A 15,260-nucleotide genomic window follows, 5' to 3' on the forward strand; every position below is an offset into this window, starting at 1 on the left:
GGGGGGCTGCCGCCCCCCAAACCCCCCGCTTTTAAAGACTTTTGTACAGGTTTTTTGTTGTGAGGGGACTTCATTGTTACTAATTACTAGTTTCGGCGCAATGGTTCTCCTGTCCTCTCGTGTTTAATATTTTTCGAGTTATTCCATTATTCATTCATTTCAGTTTTTTGTTAATTAAAAGAGGGCCTTTCCGAAGCCAAGAGCGGGGGCGGCAGCCCCCCACAACAAAAAACCTGTACAAAAGAGTCTTTAAAAGCGGGGGTTTGGGGGGCCGCAGCCCCCCAACTGCCTCTCCTAATTCCTGTACGTTTTAAGGTTCGACTTTGGGACGCAGTCTCTTTAACTCTTTAAGAAAACGAAGTTTTTTTCATATTATTTCTGTACGTTTTTCTACAATCCATGGTGGATGTAATTTAATAATAATTTTCCATGTTTATTTTCTCGCTTTCTGTATCAATAAATTCAAACTGACAAAATTATCTAATTTTGATAATTTTAATAGTTTAGCAGCTTAATTAAAAATTTAGCAGCTAGTGGTTTTTACCCAACCACCTCCGGTTTATGGGCCCAGCGCGCTTCCGCTGCGCCAAGCTGCTGTTATGCTTGTTATCAAACAAGTTATTACAATAGAAAATTTCACCAACGGCTTCAATTAGGAAATCAATTTAAATGGTTCTTTTAACTTGCTTCCATCAAGCCTTACCCCCGCTTCAGTATAAATTCTTGTGAACATTCCAGTATGTAATTCTGATCACATGTTTCCATGTTTATTTTCTCCCTTTCTGTATCAATAAATTCAAACTGACAAAATTACCTAATTTTACAAATTTTAAAAAATTAGCAGCTAGCGGATTCAATCCACCAACCTCTGGGTTATGGGCCCAGCACGCTTCCGCTTCGCCAAGCTGCTGTTAGTGCAAGAATTTTTCAAACAAGTGATGTTATTACAAGAGAAAATTTTACCTTCAATGGGGAAATGGGTTTTTCTAAGCTAGAAAATCGGGGGGTTAAGATTTTCCGACGAAACTTTCCAGGGCACTTACTCGGAGAATTCCGCGTCGAATGAGTCTTCGTACACCCAGATCCGATGTCGGCTGTGACCTGTAGGCGTGGCAGAAAAAAAAGGGTTTCTGTCATTTTTCTCAAATAAAAATTTTACGGATTAAGACAGAATTTTTTGAAGCTTTCAGTCAGTCTCACCATGTCGAGCTGATCATTTTGATGTACTTGATGTTGAAATTCGTAACTTTTAACAACGAAAAACTTAACATGGGCTCTTATAGGGAAATGGGGTTTTTCTAAGCTAGAAAATCGGGGGGTTAAGATTTTCCGACGAAACTTTCAAGCAAAATTACTCGGAGAATTCCGCGTCGAATGAGTCTTCGTACACCTATATCCGATGTCGGCTGTGACCTGTAGGCGTGGCGAAAAAAAAGAACATGAACATTATGTGGCTATGCGTGGTTTCTGGAAAACAGGGAAGGAGTTATCGGATCGAGCTGAAATTTCGCGGATAAGCTCCTGGGCCCTTGGGGACCTTAACTTGTGAATTTCAGCCCGATCGGACAACGTTAAAGGAGGGCTGTGGTTGGGGGGTCGAAACTTTCGGCCAGATTTTCCCCATGAAGAAAAACTCGGAGGGGGATGAAATTTGGCAGGTTTCTTAGTTGGAGCTCGGGCTACGAAATGCATCCCTCCCCATCCCTCTGCGACCACTGGAACCGAAGATCGCTTAACATTGTCGTGGTTCGCCTCTTTAAAGATTGTCGTGGTTCGCCTCTTTAAAGAGGCACGAGTGTGCCTCCTTGAGGTATGTTTTTGCCGTGAAGGATAATCAACAGCCAATTAAGTGCGTTTAAAAGAAGCCACTCGCCTAATTTGACCAAACTGACTAGGTTCAACTCTACTTAACTAAATTTGCAGACATTCGTTGCTTATAATGTCAATAGTAAGAGCTCACTTTTTTTCAGAAGTCCGACAATATTTCTGTTTAAATGAATTAGAATGTACGTGAAAAAGGAGAATGGTGCTTTGACTTTAAATAAATACAGTAGTCTATTGCTTATACCATTTTGTCATTTCTATACTCAAGTACACACCTTACATATGTGTAAGATGGATTATTCCGGCGCAAAATAGCACTCTAAACTATTTCTAGTGTCTAAATCTGGATATGGCAAATGCCAAATTTATTGCTTTTAATTTCAATTCTAGTAATTCTACTGGAGAGTGTGTCATAAAAACTGCTAGGATTAATCAATGTGTGTACCAAAACAAATTTGGAAAGATGACTCTCTTGGGGACACATTTTTTATCATTAACTATTTTTCGTCTAAGTTGTAAATATTTATGTATTGAAAGGTAAATATAATACCCCTTACTTACATATAATACTGCCAATTAAAAAAAAAGCCACTAAGTTTATTCCATATTTCCAGAAAGAGGAATGGTGTAAAAATTTAATTTTGCTTTCAGTCAACTATGGAGTACCTGAGTTTCGCTGCGCTGTCGAAGCTGATAGCTGCTACTGCTACATATCCTTACCAAGTAGTTCGAGCCAGACTGCAAGATCAGCACAGAGAATACAGTGGTGCTTTAGATGTAATTAGAAAAACTCTAAGGTACGAAGGAATTCGAGGTTTTTATAAAGGTTTAGGACCATACCTTGTTCATGTAACGCCCAATATATGTATTGTATTTTTGACCTACGAGTTTTTCACAGGAGAAAGAAGATGATTTTTGTGTAGCCTAGGTTTTATTGACAAATCTATATTTATTTTAGCTCATTCAGTATGTTGTTAGAGCTATTTTTAATCTAGAATAATTTTTATCATAGGAGGTTTTTCCAATAGTCACCGCGTGTTTTTATTCTTTCTTGTAGGCTAAAGATTGTTTATCGGCAAATTCCTAAGAAAGATCTTATATTAGGTACAATTCAAACCTTTTTAATGTTGATACTGAGATGTTTGTATATGTAAGTTGCAGTGGACCCCCGGTAATCCGATAAATGTTTTGTAGGGCAGTGTCAAACTATCGAGTCTGTCGCATTATAGAATACTGTGTAAGACCCAATATAGTCAGGATTATTTTGCAGTACCTTGTTATCTGACAAATTACAAATTTAATGATAAGATTCTATGATGTATGTTATACTCTACTCTAAGGTACAAATTATTCTTCATTATATATGTCAAATATAGTAAATTAAACAACAGAATATGAGAGCTTACGTTTTATTAGAGAATCAATATCGTTAATGGTGTAGAACTTCTAAAAAAAATGCTTCACGTTTGGAAATCATTCTGTACAAACAAATTTTCCGGTATACTAAAATTAACAAGAACTATGAATCAAAATCATATATGAATCAATCAATTTATGAACGTGAAAATTATCATCAATTTTTTCGGTTTAACGTTGCTCAAACGTGAGTTAGTTGCTCACTTGCGGTGTAGTTGCAATTACATCGTCGCCATCCTCCTGGTTTACTGTTGCTGAACTAGAAATATCTTTTAGATATCTTCGTCAGACATTTCATAAAAAATATTTTTCTCTTTATCCATTCCACGACGCCAGGTTTCAAAATCTTCTGGACTTATTTGTTTCAGCAGCAACTTCTCTATTACTTCCAAAGCTACACTGATTTGTGTGTAGTTGCTAGGAATGGTGACTATATCTGGCCATAACTTTTTCAAAACGATATACTAGTTGATGGAGGTAATAAATTCTACGGTTGACAAGGAGCAAAAACCAAATCTTTTATTAACCTCTGTTAAAGTTTTTTTATTGGATGGTCATTTGACACCTACTTAAGAAGTAGGCCGCATCGCTATAACATGTAGTCAAATTCAAACAAAGCAATTAAAACGAAAAATCAATGCTTAAGCATGGAGCACAATAGCAGTGGCGCGTACAAGCTGTAAACTGTTCCATTATACATTATCTACATTAGCAAAGATTGGCAAAACATCAATGACGATAGACATATCGGATTACAGGTTGCCTTGTATTAGACAGGAGCGTGATGATCGGGGGTCCTCTGTATTTGGAAAGTCGAATCTGTGATTGAATCAAAATTGCCAATTGTGTATTAGGTAACCGTGTTTTAAAATAAATAATTTTTAAAACAATGGTTGTTGATTTAGTGCAAAATTTGAGTAACGGGAGTTGAAAATAGATAATTGTGTGTATATATATATATATATATATATATATATATATATATATATATATATATATATATATTAATCCAGTGGTTTTATGCTATCATTTTTCTTCTATTCATTATATTTGATCATTTGTGACGGTTGGTCAATTCGTAAAAGTTGGATATACTTTATTAAAATGCATCTCGTGTCGATAAATAGCTGGTGTAAAATCCAATCTATTTATGATTCTTTAAAAAATTAGTGTCGGTTGTAGTTAAGAAATCCTAGATACGTGCTAAGTTTTGTCTTTACTATTTTGAAGGTAAAATGAAATTAAATTTACCATTTCTTCTCGAACATTAATCTAATTATCTTAGTGATAATGCTTGTTTTGTATGATCTGTAAAATTGAATTTTATTAATGTCAGACCGAATATTATCGGAACTTCAATCTTTTTTTTTAATAAAGTCAGTTTCTGAAACATGCACTTGCACCGAGTATTGCTTATGTGAAATAATACGATGTTCTTCAGTTCCTTAATAAAGGAATTTATTTGATTGTAAATATTGTTCACGCCGGGCACAAAGAAGGAAATTGTATAAAACGGGAGTAAAGCCCGATTTTTTGTGCAATTTATAGGTTCATACTCGAAAGTTGAATGAATTGGACAATACAAAATTAAATTCTTCTGTGCTTTTTTCAGGAACAAAAAGGAATACAAAGGCTATAATGTTAAACACAATAAGGAGGAACTATAAAAAAAAAAAAAAAAAAAAAAGATATTATCAGTCGAGTACTTGCATAAAGTCGGGCTCAAAATTCTTGTTTACAAGTAAGTAGCAGTGGTGTATAAGCATGTTGATAGATTATTTACATGTGTATCATTTTCACATTTCTGTATATTTCGCAGTATTTCTATTGATTTGCCATAGGCCATAGGCAAACCATTACCCTTGCATATCAAACAGTTCGTGGTAACGAACTGTAGTAAGGAGCGATAAGTTTCATCAAGATTAGTCTTACCCATCAAAAGAGGGGGGCGCAGGATTTTCTAGCATTATTTAAAAAAACAATGAAAAAATAAATATGAAAAGTTTCTTCTACTGAAAGTGAGAAGCAGCATTAAAACTTAAAACGAACAGAAATTATTACGCATATGAGGGGTTTACCTCCTCGTAATATCTCGCTCTTTACGCTAAAGTATTTTTAGTAATTTCAACTATTTCTGATTCAGGGGTCGTTCTTAAGGAATTGGGACAAAATTTAAGCTTTAATGTAAAGAGCAAGGTATTGACGAGGGGTGAGCCCCCTTATATATGCAATAAAAACATAGAAATATAGATGTTCGCTACGTAATTTAATTCGTAAGTTACGTATATTTTTTACTTATGAAAACGTTCGTAAGATATTATAGTTGCCTCTTTAAGTAATCAAAAAATCGGAGGGCAACTAGGCCTCCTCCCTCGCTCCTTTTTTCTCAAAATCTTCCGATTAAAACTATGAAAAAGCCATTTAGCCCCCCCAAAAAATAATATGCAAATTTCGTTTTAATTATTTATGTGCGGAGAGCCGAGATCAAAACATGCATTAATTCAAAAACGTCCAGAAATTAAACAAAAAAAACAAGTTTTTTTAAATGAAAGTAAGGAGCGACATTAAAACTTAAAACGAACAGAAATTACTCCGTATATGAAAGGGGCTTTTCCTCCTCAACGCCCCGCTCTTGACGCTAAAGTTTTTTACTGTTTTAAAAATAGAGTTAAGAGAAAGAGTCAAACTTTAGCGTAAAGAGCGGGGCGTTGAAGAGGAAAAAAATAGGAATTTTGACGACTAAAAATACATTAGAAGTTAATAGCAGAAGAAAGTTTGCATAATATCAGAAAGGAGGAAAAAACCCAAAAAGGGTGATTGAGATGAAGTTTACAATCGTTAACTCCACCATATCGGGGAATCTTCAAGCAGATATTTGAAGACCCTTTCTACAAAATATGTAATTTGTATGTTTTCCTTTTCTTTAGAAGTGACTTTATCGAACCAATAGTCGTACAGTATTAAAAGGGAGCCTTGAGAAAGGCTGACTATGAAAGGGACTACTTCCCCCTTTCGCCCCAGAGAAAATTTTACATGCTGATTGCCTTTCAAAGCTTTGGAACTGAGCATGTTAATGTTTAAATAAATGAGAATTAATCAGCCGTTTTATTATTGAGCTGTTGCGATTAAAATATTGTACGTTTTATCGCATAGGCATTGTGTTAGATTATTTGCTCATGAAGCATCGGGAAAAAAAATCGAACTGTTAATGTTGAGCTGCGTGAACCCCGAAACGCAATTAATTAGAATATACCTGCCAATTAATAATGAAAAATAATTGCTTCCATATAGGTCATTTCTAGGTGAAGAGTTGTCGTCAGATCTTAAAACTAAAGTGGCTAAATTTTTCAGTTAGTCTTTGCGTGATGACTGATTAAAACAAAAAATCAAAAATGTGCACCTAAGTTTATCTATCAGGAGGGACAAAAATAAAATAAAAATTACTTATTAGAACTGTCTGAAATGGTTCCTGCGAAAGACGAACATTGAGGGGGGAGGGCTTATTGTTATTTTTTAATTTTCTTTTTATATGTAACTCCTTACATTTCCTTCTTAGAATCTGATTAAGGAAGAGTAAATAGTTTGGAAGAACGGGAGCAATTGTACCTAAGCAAACCGTTATGCTCTATAAAAGCGCTCAAAAATTTATGAATGCTTCGCTTCATAAATATTCACCTTATCGTAGAGGAGAGAAACATATTCTGGAGAAGAAAATAATCTTTTAGATAGTATTATAAGCAATTTCCTGTTGGTTGTCCTTCCAGTGGTCAAAACCTTCAATCTTTAAATATTCTTCCGAAATCTATTGTGCATGATGATTTGATGATAATTATCCGGAAAATAATAATGAATACCATCTTTTGCCGTTATCAAGCTCTAGACCATCGATCTTGATGCCAGGCGACAAAACTGTAAAATTAGTTATTTACTCTGCGACACGTGTAATGTCTTTGTACTTCAAAATTACTGTTGGATCTCAATGTATTATAACACAATATCTTTGACAATCTCTTAAAATGTTGCACGAAGCAATAGCTCCTCTCCCCATTACTCAACGATCAAAATTTTCAGTCTATAAATTCAAAACCCTCCGGGAAATGAAAATCTCTTGCAATTATGTTCAGTAATATCTTGTCTAGGCTATTCAGACGTGAATTAACTTGATTGGTGACGTGATCACTTCTAATTACTGCCTATTAGGAAATACATTACGCCCCTATGAAATTTGTGGGATCTGTGTCAAGATCATCTAACGAACGAAACTACTGGAGAGTCTAGGTATAACATACCTTTAGACTTTCATTCCCATTGATATTATGAACAGTAATCCCTTCCAACCTTTCAAGGACTTACGTGTTGTTTTTTTTTTCACGGTCATGACTTGAGGGCCTTAAAATGGAGCTTAAAATGTAAGTTAGTTTCTTAAAAGTTTTACCAATTTGTGCTAGAATTTTTCATTATCAAACTGCATTAAGTTTGATTAAAAATAAATATTAGTTTCAAGTTTTCAAAAAATAATCTATTTCCTTACGTTAAATTTTTCGTTTTTCCTCCAGTAATGCTAAATCAGTTCAACTTGTTTGTATCCTACAAGCTTAGCAGGACTATGATTCGAAACTTGTTTGTCAATAATGATGATTAAATGGGGAAGCCATGTAATGACAACCTTTAATTGAATTGATTGTTTTTTCGTGTTATTCTCATTTCGGACCTATTTCACGCAGTAATTGATATGTATATATATTTTTAATTTTATAGGGGAGAAGGCGTTCGCGGCTTTTACAAGGGACTAATGCCGAATCTGTTACGGGTAACTCCTGCTACAGCAATAACTTTCGTAACATACGAGAACGTGTCAAAACTTGTGGCTAATTATAGGAAAGCAAGTTGAAACGGAATGTGATTTTATTGAAGATAATTTTTACTACTAAATAAATCTTTTCTTGTCCAAGTCGTTTTTTATTAAGTTAGAAATTGGATTAAATTACGGGAGGAACATAAAACCGCCGATAAAATAAAAATAGAGCCTTAGCTCTGATTGAGTTAAGTATGTCACTACGTCACTACTTTGACTTAAATCTCAAAGATCGCTTGCTTTAAAAGTAATACGTTGAATGAGGGGGGAATGTTCACCAGTGTGTCTGTCTCAAGAGGCTTAACACTATAACGAGTTTGTGATAGTAGTTTGGTGCAATTCCTCAACTGTAGAGCTTTCCGAATTTGCTTCTTCTTTTCGAACCGCTTAAAGCAATTTTTCAGGCATGGAACTCTTCAGCCCCAGCCAGTCGGGAAGTAGGGATAAAAAATTGTCTAACGCTGAAGCTTCAAAAGAGCCGAGCACGTGCTTAAACTAAGTTTTGTTAAGGATTTGTGTATCTTCATTTCTTGAGCTTGGTGAAAAATAATTCATAAATGGAAAACCAGGACGGTAAGTATATGTTTGGAATCAACATTTCAAAATGGAATAAAAATACATATTAGGGATTCTTGTTTGGTCACAGGAAATATAGTTGCATTATGCATACTAAAATCTATGTATCATTGTGTTGCGAGAGCAACACTTTGGTTTTGTCCCTGTTTTTTTTTTTTTTTTTTTTTTTTTTTTTTTTTTTCTATGCCACTGATGTCGGCTTATTCCTGGTAACTGGTAAGGGTCTAACCTGTGCGGTTTTTCCGGAAAGTGTGGACCTCAGGCCGGATTGATGAATATGGCATTACATTTTGGAAAGCTCCGCAGAACTCATGCCTGGGCCCAAAAAGGATGGTTTTTGCTTGTCCACGAGCCAGAGCCTATGGTGTGCGAAGTGAAGTGGAGCTATGTAGCCTATGTCAGAGAGGAGTATCTGAAGTTGTGCAGCCAAGCTTTCATTTCATCAAACTATGTTTCTGCTTTCGAGTGGAAAGCTCCGTTCTAGCAGGTAGGCACCACTTTTAAATTGAAGATGGACTAAAATCTATAAGTGTTAAATATATGCGGCAGTTACCCGGCCCCACAGCCAATATATCTTCTTTGAGTGATAAATAGAAAAATTTACACAAGCAAAAAAGCGGCACTTTCCCACGGGTCCGAAAGTGCTGCTGTGATTCGCTGGGTTTATCATTTATTTTTTTAGACTTGGGAATGTTATCAGATGTACCTCTTAAACTTTAAAAGTTTTGTCATTGCTAAAGAAATTGGAGCCTATCCTTTGCTCCTTTCTAAGTGGTGACGTTAGAAAGTTGGCCTACGGCAAAAAAAACTTATAAGACCGATAGATTTTTTTTTCTACGGCAATTGATAGCTCTTGATGAGGTGATCAAAGTATATGTCATCCATTTTTTGTTAAAAAAAAAATTCCCTCATGAGATATACTAGTTTGAAAGTTTCAAGGGGTTGACAACTTCAGTAGTAGGGTACACACTGAAACCAAAAATAAGCCGATACCAATTGTGAAATATGTAAGGGACTTGTAAGGAAAGGTCAGCTGTTACCTCATAATCATCTTCGGCAGTGAGGGGTTTGCAAATTTTGCTATTTGGTGTACCTATTATTTGTTTCCAGTGCATTTGATGATAAGACCGAGTTGGTTGCAGTGGTAAGGCATGTAGGGGACTTGTAAGTAATAATCGTCTGTTAGGCTACAATCATCTTTAGTGAAGAGGGGTTTGTAACTTTTGCTAGTTGGTGTAGCCTACCCATACTCACTGTAACCTAGAATTAAGTGTTTACGTAACGGGTACAAATGATAACGTAAAACAACGAGGCAGTTTTGTAATAATTAATAGAGTGTTATCTATGGTATTTTGATCCTGAAAAGTTACGGATAGCTTTATAATACAAACTAGATTATATAAGATATGGTTCCAAGTCTTGATCCGTCACGGTGTCTACGATTGAAAAGGATAAAGTAAAACTGGCTGTAAAGTCAATTTAGTCCCTTCTTTCGATATTCTTTTGTTATTTTTGTTTTTTCAACGCTGAGGAATAGCCTTTGATCAGGTGATTACTGATCGCGTTCTTCTCTGAATATAACGTTTTAAAGGCTTCGATAGGCTGACAACTTCAGCGTTTAGCCGATAGCAAAGAAACAAAATCAAAGTGTTGCTCTCGCAACACTTTATTTGGCGAAGCCGGACAAAGGTTGCCGCAACACTTCACGTTGCTCAGGCAACGTAGGTCTAGTTATATCTCTATTGATTTCACTTTTGTGTTTTTCCAGTACTTCTACCTTCCTATTTATTACTATGAATAACTAAGCAAACCCAAAAAACTGGTAGTGCCTGCTTTGGATAGGTTTTGAAAACTTTACGGGTGACATGATGGTTGCAGCAGGAACTACAAGCTAGTAAGAAACAAACTACGGCCCAGAATAATCACAAGGGCTCACTAATATGGATTTTTGGGGTCCAATACCGATGTCTTTTGCCGATAAATTCTCTCTGAAAAAAATTTATGATCAGTAGCTTGTGAGCACGCAAACAAAATGGCGGATATTTACGCAGGTGACAAATAAGAAAAAAATTAAATCGAAGAAGGACATTTTTTAGATGATACTGACATCTAGACACTGTAACACTATTTTAAGGTGATTTAGTTACATAAACACAAATACGTGAAAATTTCATTAAAAGAAGTGTAAGATATTTATTGAAATTGATTATTCGAAACCCAAATTTCAATAGAGGGAATTGGTATTCTAATCATTCACATGTTAATCTGAAAACTTTATATTCATATGATATGGTCTCTTACTAACGAATCCGTGGTAGGGACACTAGATACAGAGGTGCTGCTTCGGTTTTGAGCTTGGAAGGGGGATTTAAAGAATGTGTTGACAAATCGTCCGGTTTTCCAACAAATGTGGACAGAAGCAGAATTTTCAAGGTGAATATGTACATAAGAACTCCCCTCGCCAACCTTACGACACCCCTCCCTCCTTATCTGTGTCCCTGACTGGAAATAATGGTTTTAATTCATTTGGATTTTGGATCTTTCACCCACGCAGGTGAACATGTATTAAACAAAAATTTGTGGTTTATCGTATCCTTTTTAGATGTTTTAGTAGAAGTTGTACTTATTCAATCCACCATACATTTCAAACATTACCGTACCAGGTGTGTATTAACAACAAATGTACTTTGACGTCATTTGGATCACCTCGTCTGGTCTGTCAAAACAAGTTTCAGGGAATTTAGGAAAATAGCCTGACCCTAAAACATGGCATCAGATCGAAGCAAAAGGGCACCGTTGAAATTGCCATGGCTGAAAACCCTATTCAAGAGACTTACAGTTCCCTGGCTTGAAAAACAAGGACAACCTTTTTTTTTGCAGCACTGATGAGTCTTTCTTTTTCACACAGAAAGATGTAATATATGTGTAGGCGAAAAAACGGCTTCTTTTTTTCGTGGAGTCTTCTGGATTGGTTTTATCAGTTATGGTTACAGATTTTTTTTTACTGCATTCTTCTAGCATGACCAACGCTGAAAGAACCAGAACATGAGGAAAACATGGTAAAGACATCTCTCAAGAAAAACAAATTCAAAGAGTTGGAATCAGAGGAAATAAGTGAGACAAATCTAGAACAAATTTTACCTAACGCCACAAAACCTTTCTAAAGAATAGTTACGAGAATATTGGTTTGATGATATTGATCGGTAAGCGTATTTAGAGTGATCTATGAGGGGTGTTTATTTGTTTCACGGAGACCGCATCCTTAAAACCAACCTTGATGGGACTTCTGGTAAATAGTCGGATGTGGTTTCCTTAGATATGAATTCACCCTTTCCCTCTGTAATGTCACATTATTCTCTACTGTGAATTGACAACAAATGAGTATGCAATCCCTCTGATCCTGATTTCCCAGAAATCACTAATGTCAAGGAGAATGAGGCTGTGGATTAGTTTTTCGTAATGAAATGTTTTTAAATATTATTATTCAGTGAGTCTTTGACACCCACAGTCATTCTCTAGTCGATTAAGGAATATGTTTGACCCAATAAACTAACTCTCTAAGTCGATCAACCGAAACTCTGAAATGCTGGGAAATCCAATTTTCTTGAAAAGGTTAATAGCAAGAAAAATCCGTTGAATTTAAAAAACCAAAAAGGGCAAAAGTTACTTACTTAATATTCTAAACGTAGAGTTGTACTTTTTTGGCTATTAGACCAAACGAATGTCAATAGAAGGCTAAAAGGAAGGACAAAGGCTACGGAGAAAAACATCTGAGATAGTACAAAAGAAGATATATCTTTGAATTTTGCGCCCCAACCAACGCTTCTTTTTGCTGCTCTCTGCAAAAGATATCAGGTCAAAAATTTCAGATAGCCATTTTGCTGGGTATTGTTGAAAGGTCCAATAACTAATCCGCCGGGAATAACATAGCCCACCACAGCTCTTGGGGTAACGATTGTAAGCTTTGCCGTTTGCTCTTTTTTCTGTACATAGATTTCGTTGTTGGGAAAGGTGACAGGTTTGATCCTTGGACTCCGAAGCACTAAGTGAATCAAGGTGGAGCTTTCAGAGGACGTTTATATAAATTCAAAGCATAAACAAGCTGTCAAAAGAGCGCATCACCAATATTTCAAAAATGACTCATTTGAAAACAGCTTTACGTAGCTTTACGATTGGTTCAACTGACCAAATGTAGAGAAAATTGAGGGGTTTGACTAGTTTATAATGATTTACACTGTCTATGAGCGATGTTAAATTTTCAGAGCGCAAACATTATGATTGAGTGGTCAAAATGAAGTGTTACTGTTTTCTATTGTGATTAGAAAAGATGTGAGCCTGAAAAAACAGTTTTTTATGAGTGTGACGTATTTGAAAAAAAATTACAAATGTGTTGAATTAATTGACATTATTAAAAAAAAAAAATCGCTTTTGAGTTAATAATCAGCGAATTTGGGAGCTTTTGTTCTAATATTTTTTATCAAGATCCTTTTGAGTTGTAAATTGGCTCTTCTTCCACTTTTATTGTGCAAGTGACTTCAAAAGGCAAAAGTAACGTATAGCCTTTTAGTCATAAATAAAGGATGTTTATCGACAAATGAACACGTTGTCTTACAATTTTGTTTGGGGCAGTGGTAAGGCATTTACGAGGAAAGTTTATAGTGTGTGATTTTTGAAATGTGTTAGATTAAGCATATCTATTGACTTGATAAGGAATTTTGCCGTTTTATGCGATTATGGGTTAATAGAAAGGCCATTTGTTGTGTGCCAAGTTTACATCATCGTCATATCGTCTTACTATGCTTCTTTTGACTACATAAAATAGGTCCGTGGACATATTTTATCGACACAGCAATTATACAATCAAGCAGCAAATGAAGGTTTGTTTTGTAAATGACAGTTCACATGTGTTCAAGAGAGGTAATTAGCACTAGAATCGACTGAATAACTAAAAAAGCTAACAGTAGTCAATTCACTGTTACAGAGCGTGAAAACGTTATAGATGAAACTATCGCCAAAAGCGAAATGTTGACATGATGTTGATTGTTTGTCGAATGACCGCTTCTTTTTTAGGCGTCAAAAATGGTTTGTTTTCATTCTCGTGTAATCAAAAGCTCACAAGAAGAACTGGCAGAAAAATTTTGGAATGGCGTCCAAGCATTAGGAATTATTAGACAAATGGAAACACTACATTCTTCACCTGGTAGAAGACAAGCTGTTTGTCGATATTTTTCTGCGTCAGGATCGTGTTATTTTGGAGCAGAATGCCAGTTTTTGCATAGTAAGCTAATCACTAAAAATTTTCACCTTGGTTTAGGACTATTGCCTTAAGTCCTATATGGCTTTGGATCTTGAAATGGATGTAAGCCTAGAATTAAGGCTTCTGAAAAGGAAATAGATTAAGAAAACAATCCTTACTCCATAATATGCAAAAACATTTTTACTCCAATTTGTGTGCATATCATCAAGTAAGAATAGCTTAGTTTTCCTAATTATGCTTCCTTCTCAGCAGCTCCAATTCTAGTTTTGGCCATTAGCCAAGTTCACCTAGTCTTAATATTTACATTTCTTGATTTTGTCAGGGTTGATTCAATTTATATGTAGCCTACCCAGATTAAAACAAGAGCAATGCATGGAAAATATATAATTTGGGCTAGGTCTAAATATTCCCATATTATTGGGTCTAGAGGTTAAGTAGAATTGCAGTTAAAATGTATTCATTATGGTTTTTCAGCATATTACAAAATAATAATTAGGCTAATTTCTTAGCATGCTTTCTTTTCATAATCAAATTCTAGTTTATTGACTTTTGGCTATCTCAGAAAGGGGTTAGGTTAGAAAAACAAAACTTTCAGGGATGTATCTAAAGGCTAAAGTATATCACAGGAAGGTATTTTGAAGTACCTACCTCCACTCCTTCTCCCTCTAGAGGACCCTGACCTTTGATGAACTTCAAAAATATGTGTGTTATAAAAGTGAAATCTTGCAAAATAGATCTTCTGCTTGAATATAGTAAAACAAAACTGTTATTAGCTTCACAACTTTGCTCAATCCCAATTTACAAGGTTTCAAATCTAGGCTATGCAAATACATTTTCTAAATTTTGAAAAAAAAAATGTTGATATGGCTCAGAATTCTTCTCAAATAATATAAATTACATTTTCAGAACTAAAGGCAGATAAAAAGCAACTGGTAACTGACAATTAAGGTAAAATGTTGTTTTGTCAAAATTTCAATAGATATAGACCTGTCATGTAGACAAATTTCAGGACCCTCTAGAGGGAGAAGGAGTAGAGGTGGGTACCTCAAAATACCTTCCTGGGATATAGTTTAGCCTATAGACTCATCCCCAAAGGTTTCATTTTCCTAACCTAACCCATTTCTGAGATAGCAAGAAGTCACTAAACTAGAATTTTACCTTTTTCATTAGCCCTAGTTCTTGACTTATAACTGAAAATGTTAATGCTTTTAAATGATAGGTTGTGCTGAATTGGAAGCATAGGTAAATATTTAGTAGCCTAGTTGGCCTCTTCTGGAGAAAACACTTAACACAATTAAAAGTAGTAGGGGTAAATGTTTAGTTTTGTTCCAA

At 35.3% G+C, this 15,260-nt stretch overlaps 2 protein-coding genes across 2 annotated transcripts in view; both read left to right on the forward strand.

Annotated features, from left to right (window-relative positions):
• The window catches only part of LOC136041794 (solute carrier family 25 member 32-like), a 51,990-nt gene extending 43,799 nt beyond the window's left edge, over window positions 1-8,191 (forward strand). Inside the window, exons 7-8 of the mRNA XM_065726549.1 lie at window positions 2,476-2,621; window positions 7,999-8,191. Of these exons, the coding sequence (XP_065582621.1) occupies window positions 2,476-2,621; window positions 7,999-8,131 (279 nt within the window). The 3' untranslated portion in view covers window positions 8,132-8,191. The remainder of the gene's footprint in view (window positions 1-2,475; window positions 2,622-7,998) is intronic.
• A 5,550-nt stretch (window positions 8,192-13,741) lies between these two features.
• LOC136041791 (PAN2-PAN3 deadenylation complex subunit pan3-like) overlaps window positions 13,742-15,260 on the forward strand; it is a 43,791-nt gene continuing 42,272 nt past the window's right edge. Inside the window, exon 1 of the mRNA XM_065726545.1 lies at window positions 13,742-13,949. Coding sequence (XP_065582617.1) covers window positions 13,751-13,949 — 199 coding nt within the window. The 5' untranslated portion in view covers window positions 13,742-13,750. The remainder of the gene's footprint in view (window positions 13,950-15,260) is intronic.

This window comes from Artemia franciscana, unplaced genomic scaffold (assembly GCF_032884065.1).
Source record: "Artemia franciscana unplaced genomic scaffold, ASM3288406v1 PGA_scaffold_38, whole genome shotgun sequence".
NCBI lineage: Eukaryota > Metazoa > Arthropoda > Branchiopoda > Anostraca > Artemiidae > Artemia > Artemia franciscana.